The sequence below is a fragment of the Ursus arctos genome, unplaced genomic scaffold (assembly GCF_023065955.2).
Source record: "Ursus arctos isolate Adak ecotype North America unplaced genomic scaffold, UrsArc2.0 scaffold_33, whole genome shotgun sequence".
Lineage (NCBI taxonomy): Eukaryota > Metazoa > Chordata > Mammalia > Carnivora > Ursidae > Ursus > Ursus arctos.
Genome location: NW_026623019.1, coordinates 6,490,627 through 6,512,256, shown reverse-complemented (window position 1 = coordinate 6,512,256; position 21,630 = coordinate 6,490,627). Strand labels below are relative to the sequence as shown.

At 45.6% G+C, this 21,630-nt stretch overlaps 1 protein-coding gene across 2 annotated transcripts in view; it reads right to left on the bottom strand.

Moving 5' to 3' along the window:
* The window catches only part of GLIS3 (GLIS family zinc finger 3), a 443,148-nt gene that overhangs the window by 36,915 nt on the left and 384,603 nt on the right, over positions 1-21,630 (bottom strand). For both annotated transcript variants that reach the window (XM_026519269.4, XM_026519265.4), the window contains exon 7: positions 9,373-9,541. In XM_026519269.4, coding sequence (XP_026375054.3) covers positions 9,373-9,541 — 169 coding nt within the window. The remainder of the gene's footprint in view (positions 1-9,372; positions 9,542-21,630) is intronic.

Sequence of the window (21,630 nt, the reverse complement as noted above, 5' to 3'; positions counted from 1 at the left end):
AAAACCTTTGTCTCGTGGTTTCTGCTCACTTCAGTGGTCTCCTCACCACCAGCAGGCAGACAGTCCTTCTTTTGCAAAAAGATATACAGTTCCTTCAGAGCCAATTCCCCCAACTGCTTCCCACCCAAAAGGGAAAAAGATAAAGTTGATTTCCAGGTCACAGTAGAAAGGCTTATGGGCTTTCACTCTGGGAATTCTGTCTCCATATGACCTGTTGTTTAGAGAAAGCAAAGGAATACACTGATATATCCAAATCACATAATGGCTTAGTTTGAACTCCATGTTGCTTCATGCTAACGCACTAAAGTAGAGGTTGCAAGAAAAGGAATTCTATTTTACCTCAAGCCTTGTTATTGTCATGACTCACTTTCCTGACTGAAAATCCAAGGGGACTAAAAAAACATCATCTTGGGCTTTGCATGAGGTAGATTTGTTTGGAATGTGGGAACAAAATAAAGATGGCTGATTTGGCATTCAGAGGTGAAATGAATGAGACCTCTTTAAAATGAAGAACCACTGCACTTCAAAACTAAAAATACGTGGAAAACAATCTGATGTGAAGGGATATTTGGACCATGAGTCAAGCTGTTTGTCTGGTGGAGTGACACGCGTACGCTCACATCAGCGTCTCTTGCTTTGCCCTGAGGTGATGCAGGGGAGTGTGCAGATGGAAGAGCAGCAGTCACCTGCTCAGGGTTACTGTTACCTTTCCCAGAAATCACAAAGAAATCATAGTTCTGGTCCTCCCTTCTGTTCACATCCGTTCATCCCACACAATGCCCTAGCGCTGGGAGGGTAAGAGCTGTAAGCATGATAGTCCCTGCTCTCAGGGAGCTCCAGTTCTAGGGGGTTGTAAGCAAGTCAGTAAGGAGACAGCATAATCTCGGGGACTGTTAAATCTACGAAGAGAAACAAAGCAGGGTTACGAAAGAGAGTGAGGTTGGCGGGGGTGGAGGGTTTAGGGGAAGTGGTCAAGAGAGGTCTTTCTGAAGAGGTAACATTTGACCAACACTAGAAATGAAGGCACAAATCATATAAAGTTCTGGTGAAGGTGCCTTTCAGGTTTCAGGAATAGCATGTACAAAGGCCCCGAGGCAAGATTAGTTGGTGTTTTCCAGGAATAGTAAGAAAACCAGTGTGGCCAGAGCAGAATAAGCCGGAGGAGCAGTGGTAAGACTGTGACTAAGGGCAGACCATAGAGGGCCTTTTTGCCTACAAAAAGGAGTTTGTACTTGACTCCAAGCATGGTCTGGGAGGGATGTGAGCAGGAAATCCTCAGAGACTCCATTTACATTTTGAAGGGTCCCCCTTGTGGTGCGGAGCCCCGGCCTGTGTGTGCTAACAGGATGAGGGTCCACAGCCTGATGTGGGGGACAGTTAGGGGCCTCCTGTAGTTGAGATGGGGGGGCAGTGGTGAACTCCACTTGCAGAAATGAAGCTGATTGTGTTTGAAGGTACAGCTAACAGGACTTACAGATTAATGAGATGAAAGAATGCTTGAGAAGAGGAGGGATCAAAGTTGACTAGGTTTTTTAAGTTCTTAGTTGTAAGTTAAGATAGCCATATAGGCTTAGCTCATTATTCTCCTCCATTATCAAGAAACACACTGGACTCTGAAAATTGTGCTCATAAAAGTTTTGCAGACAACACAGATATTTAAATTAGAGAAAGATCAGAGACAAATCAGAGAAGACTAGAAAAACCAGTTCAGCAATGTCTTCTTGTTGTTGTTTATTTTTTTTCCCCAATTGGTAAGTAAGAAGAAAGGAGCAAATATCACCAATTTCCCTGTATGTATGCTAAGAGGAGTAGATCGGGGAAAATATTTTTTTAAAAAGATTTTATTTATTTATTTGAGAGAGAGAGAGCACAAGCAGAGGGCCGGTAGAGGGAGAAGCAGACTCCGCACTGAACAGGGAGCCCCATGTGGGGCTTGATCCCAGGACCCCAAGCTCATGACGTGAGCTGAAGGCAGCTGCTTAACCGACTGAACCACCCAGATGTCCCTCAGGGGACATATTTAAGAAGCTGTTAATACAGTGAATATCTCTACGAGAAGTTTCATTCCACAGGCCAATAACCCAACTGACACCTGCCATAGAGGATAAAGCATGGCTGTGGTCACTGACCAGCATCAAAAAAGCTTAAAGTCTTGTGGGCTATTTTGCCCTGGAATAAACTTGGAGAAGTACCAGAAATTTCCACAGATATAAAGAAAAAAAAAAATAGAGTAAGGACCCCAAGATTTTCTAATCTAAGACCCAATGCTCTCATCTCCATTTTCAAGGCTGGGACGTTGGGATTTTCTGCCTCTTCTCTACTCAGAGCATGGACATTGGGAACAACGTTCATCACATTCAGGGATTCTCATGTAAAACGTGTGTGCGCATGTGCGTATCGCACGTGGATTTTAAGCACCACGTCTCTCAACCCTGAATATCTGCGGAAGTTATTTTCCTACAGAGAAACGGACCCTTCATGGGATGCTGAGTGAGGGTAACTGTTTTCCAGAAAGTGCTGCAAGGAGGTGCTCGCGATCATGCAGCACTGGGTGAGCGTGACATCCACGGCCTGTCAGAGGACGCGATGCAGATGTCAACACGCAGGCTGAGGAAATGGCTATGTGAAGCCTATGTTTGTTTTTCAACTCTGGCTTTTCTCAAATATTTCGATGATCAAGATTGACAAGCTTTATTTTGGGGCCAGTGCTATTAGTTGCCCCGTAAGTCAGGTATCTTTCTGTCCCTGTGGGAGAGTGTGACGCACCTCAGGGAAGCGCTTAGAGCAGCGCTCAGTGGATGAGTCGTGATTACATTACGTGGATCCCTCTTAATGACACCCAGGTCTTCTCCGAGAGAAGACGAGTGCGGCCAACTTCCGGGTGACATCAGAGCTCTCGCTTCCACGTTTTCGTCACTGTGTCTCTCACATGCAGGTGTTTTTTTTTTTTGTTTTTTTTTTGTTATTTTTTTTTTGATACTCAGTGACTCTTCAAAATCCTCTAATATCAAGGTCATGACTACATAAATTACAAGCTTGGAATGGTAAGGGGCAAAACTGGTGTTTCCAATTACATTAAAAAAGAAAGTAATATAAAACCCGTGCTTCCTCTCTGGTGTAGGATATACAAAGGACAGCGTTTGTCTCTCGAGGACCACACAGGCCATTTGTCTATTCTCTGTCATTTCTTCTTCTGTTGGGTGTAGAATATGTTCTGAACTCTTGCTGGGTGGATAACACGATGTATGCCAGAGTCCCCAGGGTGCACTTCCGGGCAAATACACAAATCCCTGTCCTCCAGGGAAAGCCCAGTTTCCTGAAGGCAGCTTATGAGGCCCCTTCCCCACCCCACGCAAAGCCCCACCCCTGCTGGCATTCCCTTCTCTCAGCTCCTGTGCATACCCACAGGGCCTGGCCGGGGCTGACAGACTTTCAGATTTCAGGGATATGTTTCTTCTTCTATTTCTCCCACGCTCCCCCAATTTGGGGGCATTTTTGTGTGCCTTTCAGTGTGCCCCCACATCTTCCTCTGGCAGCCCTGCATAATAGCCTAAGTTATGACTGCCTGTTGGCCATGTCTCTCCTTACACTGCACACTTTGAGAGGACAGAGTTCTGTCAGTCTTGTTGACGCTGTATCCTCAGGGTCCAGCGTATCACCTGGTACCCAAACACCAGCTGACTAAGTAACTCAATAAATGAATGTCCCCGGTGCTGGGATATATTTTGATAAACTTTAATATTTTATGTGATGCTTATGATTTTAGCCATTATTGCACATCTACTAGGAGCCTAAGAAGGGAGAGGAGAGAAAGATTATTTTGTGTGTGTGTGTGTGTGTGTGTGTAAGGCTGAAAAAAGCTGAGTGGGTGAAGATATCAATGTCCCTGTTTGCTCAGAAAGTCCCAGGGAAGGAAGGACAGCAAAGCAGCAGGCCTGGTTTTGAGCTTTTCAGGGAAGGATGGGGAGTATCAGGGTTCTAGTACTGAAGATCACAGAAAAGCAATGTAGGGAGCCCGCACAGTGGATGAGATCTGGGGGAGTCCTAGCAATCTCTGTGTGTGTGTGTGTGTGTGTGTGTGTGTGTGTGCATGTGTGCACGCATGTGTGTGTGTGTGTGTGTGTGTGCACGTTAGCGTGTGCGTATGTATTAGGGCAATTATGTGTTACAGCAAAGTATGCAGGTTACATAAGATGACTCGAACTTTGAGAACTGGGTTCACCGCCGTCCAGACCAATGAATCAGGGGGGACCACTCTTTTCTAGGAACCTCCCACCTGGAGAGTGGGAGCTGGCAATGGCCTCCTGTTTCCTAGGCATTCCTGCACTGGTCCTTCTCCCTTGTCAAACCCTCTGCAGCACGTAGCACTGTGAAGCACCACACAGGCATTCTGGAAGTTATAAGGTTATTAGGTTCCTGCCCCCAGAGAACTAATAATTCAGTTAGCAAGATAACATCTGGGAAATGATAAATAAATAAAACAGATGATAAGAACCAAGAGACTAAACAGGGGAACTTGCCTCCGTGAGCTGCAAGATGCAAGGGGGCTTTCTGGGTTGCAAACTAACCCAAACTCCAGGCTGGGCAATGTTTAGTCAAGAATAGAACAATAATGGAAGGTCCTTATTGTCTTTCTAGGTAGAAAGAGATACTGAAATAAGATGCAGAAACAAACAAAGTCAGTGAGCAGGCTGGTTTGACAAGAGTTGGAGAATAGTGCAGAATTGCAAAGAAGTTAAATAGAAAACAGTTGCTATCCTTAACCCCTTAGCATCCAGAAAAGCTACAACATGTTTCCAGGGCTGAATTAGAAAATTGTATCAGTGAAGACCAGCCTGGTACCCAAAGGCACAGAAAGACTGTGTGTGTGTGTGTGTGTGTATCTATATCTAGAATCCTAGCAATGTCACATTTGATACGGATAAAAAACAGTGCAGCTTCCCAATACTTGATACAGACTCAAGAAACTGACATTCCTTTTTTGGTGAAGGTATTTTGTTTGACTACTTTCTCAAAAACAATCGTCCCTAACATTCTCTGCTGTTGATTTCTGTCCTGGTTGCGTACGCCTTGAGGAGGCCGCATCCGTTCCCTGTTTTCAGACTTTTCTGGCTCAGAGATGGGGCTCGCTGAAGCCCTTCACCAGGCACCCCAGGTGGTCAATCCACAAGTCTCCTTAAGCTCTGTCGCTTGTACTACAGAGCACCCTGTGTCTGTGGACATCTGTGGAATGGAGAGAGGCAGCTGACATGCTCTTGGACAAGGAATGCAACACAGATGCAGCGGACTTTTCTTGGGACTGTAAGATTTCTCCATCTCAAAAAGGGAGTCACATCAATATGTTTGTTTTCTCTGCTCTAACAGACATACTATGAAACCCAAACCCAACGAACTGACATTTCCAAAGACGCTGGGTCCCTCTTATGGGAAGTCACTGTCAGAAAGTAGCCCTGGCTCGTTCAACATGACATCGTGAAACACCACTTCCCATAATAAGTTTAAATCAACATTAGGTGATGTGGGGTGGTGCTGAGTAAATCACCAAAATGATGTGTCATTCCGATAATATTTCAAAATAAAAATGGAGCCTCATCAAATTGAGAGAACTTGCATTTACTTTATTTTATGACGGCAAGGATCAAACAACCTGATGCTAACTGGATAGATGTGGTGGACCTTTCCTGACTTCTGACAGTGACTCAGCCCATTTTATTAACAAGCTAAAGCTAAGTAAATGATGAATCAGTGCCCGCAAAGCAGGAAAAAATGCGTTTCCCACTAAAAATTGCAAAGTGTGATAAACCCATTTCCGTTAAGAAAACTGCTGGAGTTTTTACTGGGGGATTTCCCAGGCAAACAGAGGCAAAGATCTATAAACCAAAAGCGGAAGGTAAGCACATTTCCTCCCAGTGTTTTTATTCTGCACACTAATGCAAACACAGTGCATAATTCAGGGCTGTTTCATGTCACGCTCCTCCCCAGACCTGATCGGAAGAGATAACCTTCCATCGACTTGTCCAGGCCAGTTGGGCTGGCAAAGGAATGGGCTGCGTATTCGGTGGGAAGAGCACAGCACAAGGCAAAGCCACAGGTGTGAGGAGGTCCACTTCATTGCCCAGCCATAGAAAGTACTGTTACCTTCCTCCCGCTCCTCCCCTTTTTACCGTCCAGGATGATCTACTTTATCAACCACTGTCATTATGTAACAACACCCTCTGGCTTCTAAACCTCAATCTCTCAGCCACGCCAAGGTTGCCTGTCTTCACGCTATGCTACATGCTAGGTGCTTCCCCTGCTGTGGTTCATTGAATCTTATCCCCATGGCGTGCAAGCAGAGGCTCATTCTCTACGTGGGGCTCCTGATGAGAAGGAATGTGTCTGTCCAAGAGGAAAGAGAAGGCAAGTCCCAACTCTGGAACATTCTGCAAAATAAATGTCCTGAGTCTTTAGAAATTGTCAATGTCATGAAACATGACAACGATGATGATGATGATGATGGTAACTTTTTAAAAACTGGGGAACTTCATTAGATTCAAGAAGAGTAACAAGAAATGAGAACTGTGATCTTATTAAATCCTTGATCAAAAGAAAGTAAAGAAAAAAAAGAAACTAGCTACAAAGAACATTACTTATATAATCAAGGAAATTTCAGTATTGACTGCATGTTAGATAATGCTTTATTGATGTTAACTTTCTGGAGTGTGATAATTACACTGTGATTATGCAGGAAAATGTCCTTCTTAGGAGATCTTTTCCGAAGTAATTAGGGTTAAAGCTCAATGATATTCACAACAATCTGTCGGAGGGTTCGGAAACAACAAGCAAGCAAACAAACAAAGGATCTCTCAAGTCGGACAGAGAAAGAAAGAGACCGAGAGAGAAAGAGAAGGCAAAATATCAACAGTGGGTGAATGAGGATGCAGGGTGTATGGGTGTTCACGGTACTATTCTTGTAGTTTTTTATATGTTACAAGCTTTCAAAAGAGGGAATTGAAAAGAAATTAAAATTGTAAACTGAGATAAAATGTTAAAAACAAACAAACAAACCCAAGCAGCAGGAGCACCTAGGGGACACATTCAAGCAACCAGCAACCGTTGGAGCTGGGCTTCGCACGTTGGGTGTTTGGGTGGTTGTTAACGCCAGTCATGGCTAAAATCTTTTTCTACCTCTATGCTTTTAAAGGCTGTGTGCAAAAAGAAGGCACAAGGTTGCTTTTCTCTTGTATTCTTGTAAACAGAGTATTAATGAGTATTAACAAGAAGATGGGATGAAGAAGAGGTCTCAAATGATGGTCTCTTAGCTTCATGACCTTGCAGAGTATGATTCTCAGCCAGGCAGAAGGAAATGAGAGGATGAGGAGCCCATGGCTAATGTCACTTAAAACCCAACTGGAAACTTAATAAAATGCCAAAATGAATACGCTCATCTCAACCTTTAGAAATACATCAGATAACTGGCAGGACTGTCCACCCCCAGTGTCCGTGAACTTAATAGATGGTTACTACCCGCACTGCTCTGCTGATGGGAGCCTGGGGGAGGAGGCTAGGAGCTGTTTGCACTTGACCACATAGGCAGAACGGTTAAGAGCAGTCTAACATCTTCTGATCCATATTTATGATTGACTATTAGACACATTCACACGGATGTTTTACAGCCGCCTAAAACCCCAACCCTAAAGTCCATTTATTATCATTCTTTCTCTCCCACTCTTCTTCCTATTAAACACTCCCTTTGCTTCTGTTAATGACATACTTTTCCCATCTGTGTCTGGAGGTGTAACTGGCAAATGAATTTGGCCCTTCCTCTTTACTCCATAAATACATTAATAACTAGCAATTCTCCTAGATAACAGTCCTTGGATAAAGTCTCCATCCTTCCCACTTCACCGTAGTTCAGGTCCTCATACTACTCACAAGGACTCCTACAATAACCTCTTTCTTGTTTTCCCTACCTCCTGTCCCTGCTCCCAGCTTCAATGACTCTGCCATCTTGTCGCCTGAGTTCCTGCTCTATAATGACACTCTGATGTGTCTCCCTCCCCTTAAATGGGCTATAATGGCTCTTTGCTTTCAGTAAGAGGTAAATCCCTTGGCATAAAATACATGGCTCCACCAAGCCAACCCACTCTTACCTGACTTCATCAGTCCTGTCCACTCTGGATGATGGCACCTGACCTTACTGGAACCTCCTTCCATGCGTGTCCTTGTCCCTCTCCCGTCTCCTATGTGCTCCTCTGGCTGCCTTGGATGCTGCTCTCCTTATCCATCTGGAAAGTCTTAATCTTCCTTGCATGCCGAGATCACCCTTTCTTCCCCTCCCTCCCTGAGGCAGAATTACGGACGTCCTCTCCAGGCTCCTGTGGCATCTTGATTACATCATTTACCCAAACAACATTACTATACTTTGTTTATACGTCTGTCCTCACTCACTAAATCCTAAGGGCGGCACCGTGTTTTAATGATTTTGGCATCTCTAGCACCCGGAACAGTGTCCAACACATAGTACTCAACAGATTTATTAAATGAACAGATGTATTAGTAAATGAAGAGCAGGCATAAGAAAAAAACGTATAGCATTTATCAAACTTAAAAACACATATTTAAAAACTCATACATCAGGCCAACACTAATGAAACCACAGACTGCTGGTTGAAATTCAAGACTGAAAACCTTCGCTCCTGCTGCCCATTCAACCCATTCATATATCCTAGGACTCTAGGATTGCACAGGGATACCCACAAGAACTTTTTTTTCCTGTGGGTGCTCTGGGAGTACCCCTTGCATAGGTCACTTCAAGCCTGCTGACACGTGGGGAGGAGAACAAAAGGGGGCACAGGCTGTCCACATTACTGGAAGTTTGGGCAGTCCAAAGACAGACCGAAATGTCAAGATTTAAAATTTTTCTCCCCAAAACTCTTTGTGAGGGAGTATTCAGTGAACAGCCCCTTGCTTGTCACCCACAAAAAATCCTGTGCCCTTTTATGCTATACTCTCAAGCTAATCCTGATCTCTGTGCCGAAGGCGCCATCTTGCATCTGGAAAGCTTTCCCGCCTGTGGGGACAGTGTCTTAGAGCTGAGTCACTGAAACAAACTGAGGGCAGGTGGGGAAGATGGGAATTCGGATGCATTTTCCCAGCATCACACACACCAGCTGGAGACTGCCAGCATCTTCCCAGCTTTTCCCATGGAAAGTAAGACAGATAATGAGATATTTGATCCACACGCTTTGTAGATGCACTTTCAATATGTCACCTTTGGATAACTCGACCCAACCAATGGATTATTAATAAAATTCAGCAACTGTCAAAGTACTTTTCTGCGCTGGGAAGTTGAGCGGCGACACCTATTAGAAGAGAGACAGATGGCCTTACCTCTCGGCTCCCGCGTCCACAGCTGTGAGTGGAGGTAACTGGGAGGTGGGGTTGTGGGGGCTCCCCTGCACATTCTGTCCCGGAGAAGGGTGACCGACAGCATGTGGGGGTGGCACGGCCCCAGCAGCTGTTCCGCTTCGGCTTGAGTGATTGCTGGAGAAGATGGAGGCTGGAATCAAGGGAGAACAAGTGTCAGACCGCACGTGCTGTACATACCAGAGGCTGACAGCAAGTGTGTTTTAGGGGCTCGTCTGTGGTTCTCTCGGTGGCTTTGGCGGAACAGTGCTCTGCTCACTGGATATACAGAGCATTTGTTTTCAGGGTGGAACAGACTCCCCAGCTCCCGCTGACGCTCACAGTTTGGCTCGTTCCTTGCCTGGACCCCGTACAATTAGTCGATCAGGTCATGTCCGCATCTGGGTGAAGGTCTCTGTGTTAGCACTGCTCAGTCACAGGGGGACGAGAGGTAACAGAGTATTTGGTCTGCTGACCCCGAAGGGCATACACACAGGCCGTTTGCCTCTTCTCCTGGCTGCAAGGGCCTCCGCGGGCCAGGCTGGCTCTCTCTCTCTGTCACTGCTAAATTGGGGTAATGAGAATATCGTCTCCTGGTCCTGGCACCACTGTGGGATCCGACACCCTCTTAACCTCAGATTTAACCGGGCCCGGGCATTTCCCTGATGGTGTGAGAGATGGATACACTCAGTCTCCATCAATGATGAGTCCAGGCCCAGCACCACAAAACATGAAAAGGGGCCTCAAACACAGCTCCAGACACCCCCTCAACACACACTGTTGTCTATCACAACATGGAGAGTGAGGTACAGCCTCATTCGAAGGGGCAGCCTCGCCTCTGAGAACTGTACGTGACCTCAGACTTCAATATGTGCCCATTTAGATCAGCTAATTGGTACCATGTCACAAAAGAGACGGGCCTGTCACTTTCCGAGGCTCTCACTGTCAGAGAGGCTCTCGGTGTCTGGGACCTACTCCACGCACATCTCATTATGCTGCGATCACACCAGCATCATATCGCTGACTCTCTTCAACTTCCTTCTCTGTACAAAGCGATGCTGAGCTTTATCCCCATCTCTGCTCTTTTTGAACTTACTCTACTGATGTCAAAGAATAAATGGATCTAAAAAAAAAATAAAAGGAATCAGGTTCAGGATTAAGAAGAAGAAGCCACATAATCAAAGAGATCTGAGGGTTTGAAAGTTCAGGGAGTGCTACTTTTAGACCAGTACCACTTTCTCCAACCTCTCCCGGAGAGCACGAATACCCCACATGACCCAGCCCCCGAAAGCTTACTCCGACGGAACAAGAGTTCAAGCACTTAAAGGAACATGCGAGGAAGCAGAATTACCATCTTCCCGCTCAAAAGCTGCTGACAAGGGTGTGATCTAATGTGAAGGGTTTATTTCTGGTAAGTCAGCCCTGTGTCAGGTTAACTCTTGTCCTCAGAAGGCTGCATTCTCCACAGCCCCCCAAGACCTGAGGAGGTGGTGGGACTAGAAAGTGCTTACACGCTCAGAAAGGCACTGAGGGCCTTCGGTTGTGTGTCAGCCTCCAGAGAAGTTGCACGTTTGCAAACTCGCTAGAGTCACCTTATGAATCACTACCCTCATTTATGCTCAGCTCACTCAGGCAACCACAATTCTGCTTGTATTCCAAATAATAATTTTACCCAGGGGAGAAGGCTGTTTGGATTGACTGCGGCAATAGTTTCAATGCTGGTGTTTGTCAGCGTGGAGCCTGGTGTTTTATACACTATTCCAAAAACTAATGGAATAATAAGAGGTCACAGAGACACTGTGGAAACACGGCTCAATTTTTTTCTGCCTTAGTGTAGAAACGTGAGCTCTCCTATTTATTCTGTTGTAGTTGCCGAATGCGCCCCTCACTAGCTATCCCCTGGAGGTATTTTTGCATGTCTGTGTATGTGTTCATCACAAGGGAACCGCTGCCCCTGCTTTTTCCAACCCCGTGGGCAATAGGGACTCTTGGTGTGCACTCTGTGCTCTACTCTATGGTTCAACAGAGAATGTGGTGCTTCCCAGAGGTCTCCATGAGCTGCATCAGCCACATTTTTGCGTTAGCTGCAATGAAATACCAGGTTGGGAAATTTGGTATTGTTTGTAGCCTGCCACACACTGAAAAGCTGAACGGCCTGGTTAAGGGCCTCTCCTTCATCCCATTTAATAGCCAGGACCAACCGTCTGCCATCCCTCCATCCATCCGTCCGTCCATCTGTCCTCCAACCATTATTTTTTTAACCCCATATTTATTAAGTGCCTACTACATGCTAGCCTCTCTACTGCATGTGGGTCCCTGCCATTGGGGAGGTTGCAACTGAGTGAGGGGAACAGGTCTCTAGACATCAGTTCTAGCAAAATCCTGAGACCTGCCAGGAAACATCGTCAAGTGGTGTTCTAGTGCTTTATAACACACTGTCTTCTCCGTGGCCCCACACTGTGCCCTCAGCCCTGGTTCAGTCAGACAACTGGTCACACCTCAACCACATGACAGCAACTGACGCTACTGTGCTTTGACTGTAATGTCCTCTCCCTTCCTCTACTCACTTTAATACTTTTGCTCTGTATGCAGTCACCTGTGTTCCTCTGCCTCCTCTCTCAGCAGCCAACTATTCCACAAATATTTATAGAGTACGTACGGTGTGGCAGATACGGAGCGAGGTCCTGGGATAGACCAGGGAACAAGACGCAATGGCGCCTACCCTCCCCAACAGCATCATTCACGTTTATTGGAGTAAACAAGGACGGGCACAATCTAAACATCAATGGAGTCTATCTGGGGCTCAATGAGTATGACGGGAAAAGAAACCTTTATCTACCAAATCCTGTTCCTTATTGGTCAAAGGTTGCCCTACCTAGGGTGTTACTTCTCCCACACAAGTAGGCACGTGTAGCAGAGTGGCTAGAGTTCTCACAGATGCCCACCACCAGGGCAGCAGAGAAGCCTGAGGGCAGAAAGCCAGGGATTCGTGGTACAGGTGAGGGGAAGTGCTTTCAAATTATATTTGGTGCAAATGGTTGCCATAGCAATGGCTGCTGGTAGGACTAGGTGGTGGAGAGGGTATGAGGTGGGCTTAAGAGGTGTATGACACAGTGCAGAAGTCTCTGGAACCTGCCCTCCAGCTTTGCTGAGTTCAAGTGGTGACTGACCAACAGCCCTTTCTTCCACTGCTAAAGCTGGTGAATGGCATTGAAACATATAGTGACCCTTTGACTGGGGACCCCATGAGAATAAGAAAGGGAGGTCTTTAGGGTTCAATTTAAAGTCTGAATTTGTAACGTATCCAGAATAGTTTCTTATGTCGGTTGTAAGAAATCACCTGTGTGCAAAACGAAACCCATGACTTGCCTCTATTTCCTAAGAGATGGGATGAGAGGTAAAGGACAAAATCTCTCCTGGTGAGGTCACCTAGTAGAAGCTCATAGTTCAGCGTCTACACAGAGCACTTTTCGTGCAGTCCTGGGCAAGAATTCTGCTTGCGGATGTTGCCTGTAGCCACTACAAGGACCAGAGATCTCGAGGAAATAAAAGCAGAGAATGGCATCCCAACATTAGTCCAACCCCATGTCACATACCCTTCTGCTATAATGGACAAACTCTGGGATGAGAGAACTGGGACTTTGTAGGATTGCCCTTGGCCTCTACCTGGGATCCACATTTCCCAGTGATTGTCCCTGTGGCACAGGAAATGCCTCTCCTACCTACACTGACTTCTAGGAATTTCCAGCTGTAGCAGTCATGCATCCAGGATTACATCTTCGTGTAGTCTAAGAATATCCTTTCATTCATTCATTCTTTCATTCATTCAAACACAATTTTCCAGCCCGTACTCCATATGAGGCAGGTGCTGGATGTTTGAAGTTGAGTATCTGCTGACTTCTCACAGAACGCCTAACACAACACATGCTTCCAGACAAACGTCGAGCTTTGCCAAGTGATTTTTTAACCTCTGGAAGAAAATCTCCACATTAGAGTGCAATGGTAAGGTCATTTACTAAAGGAAACATTTCCTTCCATACACACTCAACCAAAGGGGCGTACCCAAGGCCTGTCAATCACAGCGTAGGGAAAAGAACTGATCCCTCTAGAGTCAGAGCAATATTAACAAAATTGTTGAGATCAAATCAACTGGTGCACACAGGCTGCCCATGGGGGTGGCCTTCATTGTCTTGTGTCACCTCAGGGGTTAGTGCCACTGTCAAGGCTGGAAGAGAGCTTTTAGGTGAACCTCCAGACGGCGCTGATGACTGGCAGCGAGAGCAGCTGATTAGGAATGGTCGAGGAACATATTGGAAATTCTTATTGCTTTTGTGATTAAGAGATGGTGGACTCCCCAAGGAAATAAAAGCCTGGTCTTGGGATGGATTCGTGAGCCCTGCCTTCAGCGGAGGACCGGGAGCGGCCTACCTGACACTTTGGGTTCTCTCTGGAGCATAGCTGCCTGCAGCCCCCCACCTGTCTCCTGAAGACGGAGGTGCAAGTAACTCAGTTGGGCTTTACAGTTTTAACAAAGCAGTATGTGTTGCTCTGTGTGGTCCCCAGAGGTCATCTCACCAGCTACGGGGACCAGGACATTCGAGGCTTGAGCCTTTACCTAGCTCAGGTTAATCTGGGTTAATAAACTGCTCTCTCTCTATCCAAATGAAAACAATCAATCTATATTTCTAGGTGCATAGACAGGGCACTCCTGGGGATACCTTTACTGTCATGTACTCACTGTGTGAATGGAGGCAGGCAAGGCTTATTCCTGGGGGCCTACTTGTTTCAGGCCCTTTCCCAAGACCAGAGAAGGCTACCCTGGGCACTGCTTAGTGACTATGTTCTCATCATTTTAGAGGACAGGAAGGAGGACCTCCCTCGTCAGGTGAGGTACATGACAATAGCCAGTTGGAGGGCATATTCCTGTTCAAAGCAGTATGGACATTTAGAGTCCTGCTTTTCAAGTTTTCCCTTACAAACCAATCACCGGGAACAAATACTGACTCTGATTCCCTAGGTCTTGGAGGCAGGCAGTGCTGAGGTTCTGAACTGGTATCAAACTTCCCAAAGTCCCCTGGGATGCTGAGGCTGCTGATCCGGGGATCGCACTGGGGGCAGCAGGTGCTAGACCGTATCTCAGCTGCGTTTCATCTTCTGGCTGCCCTATGCCTCAGGACCGAGTGAACACTTACTGAATAGTCTGCAAACCTTTCCTCAGTTTACTTATGAGGACTTGAGGCCTCACTGGGTTCCTGATTTGGGTACCTGGCCTGGGTCATGTGGCTGATAACAGGAAGACGGACTTCAGATCCCATGCCCCTAACCACCACGCTCTATGGCCTCTCAGACACAGAGCAGATTCAAGAGAAGGCCTAAGAGCGCTGATACTGCACACTCCATTTGCAAAGACTGGAGTCACTAGGCATTCTTCCCTCACTCACACAATGCACACAGCTACCTTCAGCCACCAAAAGGCAAGGCTGGTCAGAATGCCAAAAGTATATTCCCATTTCTGTTTCTGTCCATCCTAAAAGCCCCGAAGTGACCTCAGCACGGCTGAGAGAAATTTTCCAGCCCTGAAAATTAACTTAGGCAACAAGTTAACTAAATTATTTGGTTTGGAAAACAAACAGCTGGGAGAAAATGTGCTTTTTCCCCAATAAAGATTTCAGATGCTTGTCAGGGGCATATTGATCTACTGGTGGGAAAGAAGGCAGGCAGGGAGGGGTTATTTGTGAGCAATCAGACATGCACCTGTTACCACAAGTGACCATGATGTGGTGGGCTGAAAGGCCACCACCTCCGTCAATCATGCACAAAGCAGAGATTCACTGTGCAGACTGGTTGTGTCTGAGCTTGTATGGTAAATGTGCATTTGGAGTCATTTATGATTGCTGAAAAAGCCATGACCGCTACAGCGGGCCTGCTCTCCTAGGAGAGGGGGAATGAGTCTTACCAAGGGACTGTAAATTCACTTACGGCAAGTGCTAGCGTAATGCTGGGACCCTGAGAAATGCTAGGTGATGCTTGGTAACTGGTGCACAGGGGGAGGCAGGGGCTTGCCGCTCATCTCTGGGCACAGAGGGCGTGGCTAAGCAGTGAAGCCAGGCTACGGTGGCTTCCACAGAGATATGAAAGAGAATTAGATTTCTAAATGAATGGAAATGGTGAGGTCGACCTTGTGTCTGCCTGCCCTCTCCATGCCCCCACATGTCCCCCAGAAGAAATCTGAATCTGGGGAGGAGTTAAGAAACAGCTGAACTGCAGTGGGAATGTTAACTCCTTTGGCCTCACTAGGAGTTGGGCACTTGAGAGAGACAGTGTCATCAGGGTGGTTATTCAGAGAATGAAGCATGGACAATGGGAGTTAGATGGACTTCGGTTTGAATCTGAGCTTTACCAATTCCCAGCAATGTGTCCTGGACAAGTCACCTAACCTAAGCTCAGTTTCTTCATCTTAAATAAGGAGAATACCTTGCAGTATGATGAGAAGGATCATATGATACATAAAAACATTTAGCACAGTGCCTGGACCATGTTTTGGTGCTTGATAAACCACAGTCACTATTCTTTGCTTATTTGTGTTATTATACTCATTCTTATCAACAGCATATAAAATGAAGGCATATGTTGCTCCCAAATGGTCAATCTCCCACTGAGTGTGACCTCTTACCTAGAGACGCATATAAACATAAACCATGGACTGGAGTCCTTTTAAAACGCAAAAGAGTAAATGCGTCATGCTCTCTGATAATAAGCATCGTTTGTTCAATTTTTCTAATGCAAGTTGCTGCAAAGTGTTGAGGGTCTGGGAGAGAATCCTCACAGGGTTAAAATGCTGTCCTTTGTCTTACATGGTAACGTACACCTCTGAGTTACAACCCATACCGCATTTCAGTTTAAAAAACAACAAAGTCATTTTCATGCACGACTGCATTCTGTTAAGGAGTGAAAACGGGCTGTTACTAGAATGTCAACACAATTGTCCCTCTTGAAGCTTAGTTTATCTTGAAGTATTTTTACATTTTCAGCACTTCGTTTTATTTGTTTCTTCAAGAGCATAAAGATGCGGCCGTGGTTAATTTTCAGAATTCAAAAAACACTTCCCTTCTGTCATTCTGAAGGACATGGCCAACATTGGGGGACGACGGGAGGTTTGCTCCCCAACGGTGAAAATCTGGGCCCCAATACTTTCTGTGGTTCTTGGCGTTTCACCATGGAGAACAGTTTAAATGCACCGTTGTTCAGTGGAAAGTGCTTTCATGACCCAAATTCACGAACCAGGGAGAAGTTCCCGGCAGGGAAAAGGCCCCATTCACTGGAGAAGGGCAGAGACGCCACAGTTACTCCTGGCCTGGTCACTGTCTGAGTAAGGGCTTGGTTCCCTTTTGCTCCCCTCCCAGGCTCCGTGTGCATCTCCCCTCCCCACCCCCCACTGGCGAGGGGCAGCATTCCACATTCCAGCCAGCATTAGGAAAGGGGGGCTTCTGAAGGGTTCCCAGAGTCATCTCTCTAATCTTTCTCTCCTCCCGGAGGCATGAATAATTTTAATATTGCCAATCCTTAAAATTCTATTCTTTCTGCCTGTCTTTTTCCCCCCTCCCTCTTTGCAGTGTGGATTATCCAGCAGTACTGATAAGAGGATAATGAAACAATCCCTTCTCAACCGGCTCGGGCGGCTGTCAGAATAAAATGACACCATCCGTACATCCTTGACATGCTACCCCAAGCTAATTGATGGCAAACAGTGGTAACTGTCACCTGTGCACTAAGACAAAGAAAACATACTCATGTCACCTGATGGGAGAGCCACCTGGCAACCGATGAACAAATGTGTTAGAAAGACGTTCTATTAAGGTAAGAGAGGGTACATCTCTGAAGAACATGCCTATTAACTCTGAGCTTAAGAGCACTGCTGTTCACTGGGGAACAGAAATAAATAAGGTAAAATGAGAATTTATTGATGTCTGGATAGTTACATGAATATTCAGGTTCTTTTACAAATAGATATTCCCACATGAGCTCCCAACTTCTGTGTAGGCTGCCCAATTACATTTCCACATCATGCAGCTGGATTTACAGCCAGGGAAGAAGCTATTCGTATTTGGAAGAGGACACATGCTTACATGCCTTTCTGGAATACACTGTGATATGACTAGCAGATAATGGCTGATGTCATCCACGTAGATGCCAAAGGTTACCATCAGACATTCTGAAATACCAGGTGTAATTAACGGCATGTAGCAAAAGCTCCTGAAACATCTGCATTTCAGAACAAAGACATTTTGTTACGAGTAGAATGGCATCATCTGGCAGCTCGCTCAACTTCTCTGGGACCAACATTTCATGCAGCCCCTCTCGGGTCTTTCCAGACAATGCATGACTTATCTAACCTCAAATCTCATACCTTCTCTTTCTTCCCTTCACCTCCCAACCCACTTAACGCACTCACAGAGAGTGAGTTACAAAGCAAGTGAGGAAGGTAATATGAACAAAGAGTACCCTGTCAGAAACCCAGTATTGCCACCGTGTGTTATGTTATCCCCCATGTTGAACAGGGCAGGAGAGCGGAAAGAAAGATGAAAGATGGTGCAGGTATGGACAGTCATTCCTGGAAGCTCTTGCAGGAATGTTCCTCATCTCCACTTTTGGAATAAAGTCTGATTTGGCCACAAAAAACAGTTTTAGTAAAAAATACTGGCTTCTCTAGGTCCCCATTATTCATCCCTTAGCTACCTCCTACCTGTACCTTCTTGACCACAAAAGACTTTTTCTCACTTTCAGATGCTACCAAGATAATCCCGCCTACTTGACTTCCCTGCAATTTCTTCTTCTTCTTCTTCTTCTTCTTCTTCTTCTTCTTCTTCTTCTCCTTCTCCTTCTCCTTCTCCTTCTTTTCTTCTTCTTCATCTTCTCCTTCTTCTTCTTCTTCTTTTTTTTTTTATAAGTAGGCTCTCTGCCCAACATGGGGCTTGAACTCACCACAGTGGGATGGAGAATTGCATGCTCTACCCACTGAGCCAACCAGGCACCCTTTCATGCAATTTCTGAAATCATTTCACAGAGGAGACTTCTTGGAAACAGACACGGAACACATATGGCCAATCCAATTTTTAATACAATATTCTTCTAGCCAACTCAACGGCTAATTTATCAACTCTTGAGCTCTCCTAAGAGACCTCTCCCTTTTCCCGCTCGGTAAAATGGGAGTCACAACAGCCCTTTTGGGAAACTGTGTTATTAGCAGGGAACCAAAATCTGCAGTGACCACCAGCTCTGGGCAAAACCACACAGATGATGAGGGTGGCCTTGTTGTGACTTCCAGAGAAGCCCCTTTCCTCTTTTTTATCTACTTTGTCCACAAAGTGGAGGATTTTCTTATTTTCCCTTCAGGTGCCCAGTGTTACCTCCTAGTTTACTCTGAGGATGGATAGATAGACTCTGACAAGTCATTTGCGTGCTACCATGAATTATGCCCATTTACAACCTTTCTTAAGGAGTTTAAAAGCTTTTCTCTGCCTGCGGGCTGGAAGGGTCAGTCTTCAGTTACAGGAATTACAAGTATCCTTATTGTTGGGTAGAAAGTATATTTTAGCATCCTCCCTATGCTCAGTCTTTTACAGTTTTGCTTTTCTCGTGGCCATTAATGTGTATGTCTACAAGAGTCCTGAATCTCAGAAAACATAATCCTTGATATTCAAGGGTTTAAGCCTCTTCTCTTTTTAGGAAAAACAGACCTTAGTAGAATTAAACCATGGCTGCTCTCTGTGCTATCTCTGTCAGCCCTGGGCTCACCATAACCAGAACTGAGTCCTGCCTGACTTCTGGTAGCTTCTTCCTAAGGGGCAGCCACATCAGTGAGGGCTCACCTCCCAGCATGGCGTGAGGCTGCCTCTGCAGACATCTGCTTACAGTGTGAAGACTTAAACAGTAATAATTCCATTTGGGAGTCACTACATTTGGGCTTCCATAAACTATGTGAGGGAGGACAGGAGTGCTGGGCGGTATAAGGGGTTTGGATCCCTTCAATGGAAATAGCTCTGCTGTGACCTGTTGTAAATATTGGGCCTTATAAAAATCTCTGTAAACCCACGGGCTAGAAGACTACTAAAGTATCTGCTAAACCTAAAATACTACGGTGATCAAAGAACCTATATGTATTGGCAGACTTTTATTTTATTTTTTAAAGACTGATTTATTTATTTTGGGGGGGAGGAGCAAAGGGAGGGGGAAGAGAGAGAATCTCAAGCAGAATCCCTGCCTAGCATGGAGCCTGACATGGGGCTCAATCCCAAGACCCCAAGATCATGACCTGAACCAAAATCAAGAATCGGATGCTTAATTGACTGAGCCACTCAGGTGCCCCTATATTGGCAGACTTTTAAAACAAAATGTGATCAAATACATGGAAGCCACGAGCTTCCCTGATTTCACTCAGTCATTGATTAATGCCCCAGCTATTAGTGGAAAGCAGCATTTGGCAATCCTGTTATGTAAAAGGCCAGATACTATATATTTTAGGCACTGCTCAAAAGAGGCAATGTTCTCAATTCTTTGAACAACTGTTCTCACCTAAAAGCTAATAGTCTTTTTTACATTTTACATTTACAAACCTTAAAAACATCCTTCACTCTCAGGCCATGAAAAACAGGAGACAGGCAGGCCATATGCAGCCCACGGCATAATAAATTATCTGTTGCAAGTCAACTACTAAGAATGATCTATGGAAATATGGAGCCATCTATGGACTATGGAAATATTTTTGAATTATGGAAACTAAATTTGAAGTAAGCAAATAAGTCAAGAATAGTTTTCTAGACACCTTAGAGTATATTTTAAGATAAGTGTATCTGACGGTCTGGAAAGTCTATTTACAGAACGATGTCTGGAAGGACCAAGGCTATGCCTCAGCAGGGCCGACACAGTGATGGTGTAAAACTGTGTTGGGTGAGACCATCAGTCTTACTTCTTCCTTCCTTCACCTACCTCATCCTCACCAATTCCCTGCTGATTAAACTCTCTTTTCACCCAAGCCCCTTGGCACGCTGTCTGAGCAGCCCGTGTGTACTTCCACTCTTCATAGCAATGACAACGCAACATCTGATTCATGGATCTGAGAATAGGGGAGTTCTGAGTTCGCATCTTGATGTGAATTCTTCTCAAAAGGAACATTTGATCAGAAGACAGCAATTTCTGAACCCCAAGTGGTAGGACCCAGAACTAAAAGGAATGCAGGGAAGGGGTTCCAGTCTCTGTCACAGACATGGACTGAGTCTGGGGGTGATTCTCTGTGTAAGTGAAGAGGAAGGAGCCCCTGCCAGCTGCACGGAGTGTACCCAACTCTTTCGTGTGGTCTCCCTTAATTCCCATATTAGTCCTCAGAAGCTGCTTCTTTCTTACCACCTACTCATGGAAGGGGAGAAATAACCTCCCCAAAGCAGAGGCCAAGACTGGAGCTCAGATCTAGCTCCACGTCCTTCCTGCCATTGCACACTATCTCTAAAACAAAAACAAAAACAAAAACGAACAGAAAACATGCTATTTTTGAATTAAAAAAAAGTAATACTTATCAAGACACAGTTTGACATTGTGATTTTAGGGACACTGCCACCCAGGTGATGGGCTTCTGATTCCAATTTGTTTTTCTTTAGAGACCTACAGGACATTTCCTTGACTTAAAAGTGTTATGTGAACAACTGAATACACCGATCAAGTCCCCCACTTGTGCAGGCTTCTGTACTGTCCCCATTTCCTACATGGACGTGAGGGGTGATGTTGGGCACCTGTTCCCTCCCTGCTTCACAAAACTCTAACAGACAGTTTCCTAGTATTTGGATAAAAGCAACAACAACTAGCAGATGCCGAACACTTGCGGCGTGCTAAGGACTACTGCGAGCACTCCGTATGTCATTTAACCCAGCAACCGACCTCAGGGAGAGAGAAACGACTTTGAGCTGGAGAAGAAGGAACATTCCCACCTATAAATGTTCCACCTGAGCACACACTGCTACACAGATGGTCAGAGGTCTTGTATAAAACACGGCCAATGATAGGACCTAAGAAAAGAGAATACTAAATACTGTCCTTCCTCATGTTCGTACAGATATAACCCCAAACTGCCTCAGAACTTCAGAACGATGGACCTTACATCCTTACCAATCACACAACGTCTCCAGGGGCAGCTGACGCATTACGGTTTTCATTTCTCAGAGAAGGTGACAAGCACCACTGTGGGCCCATCTG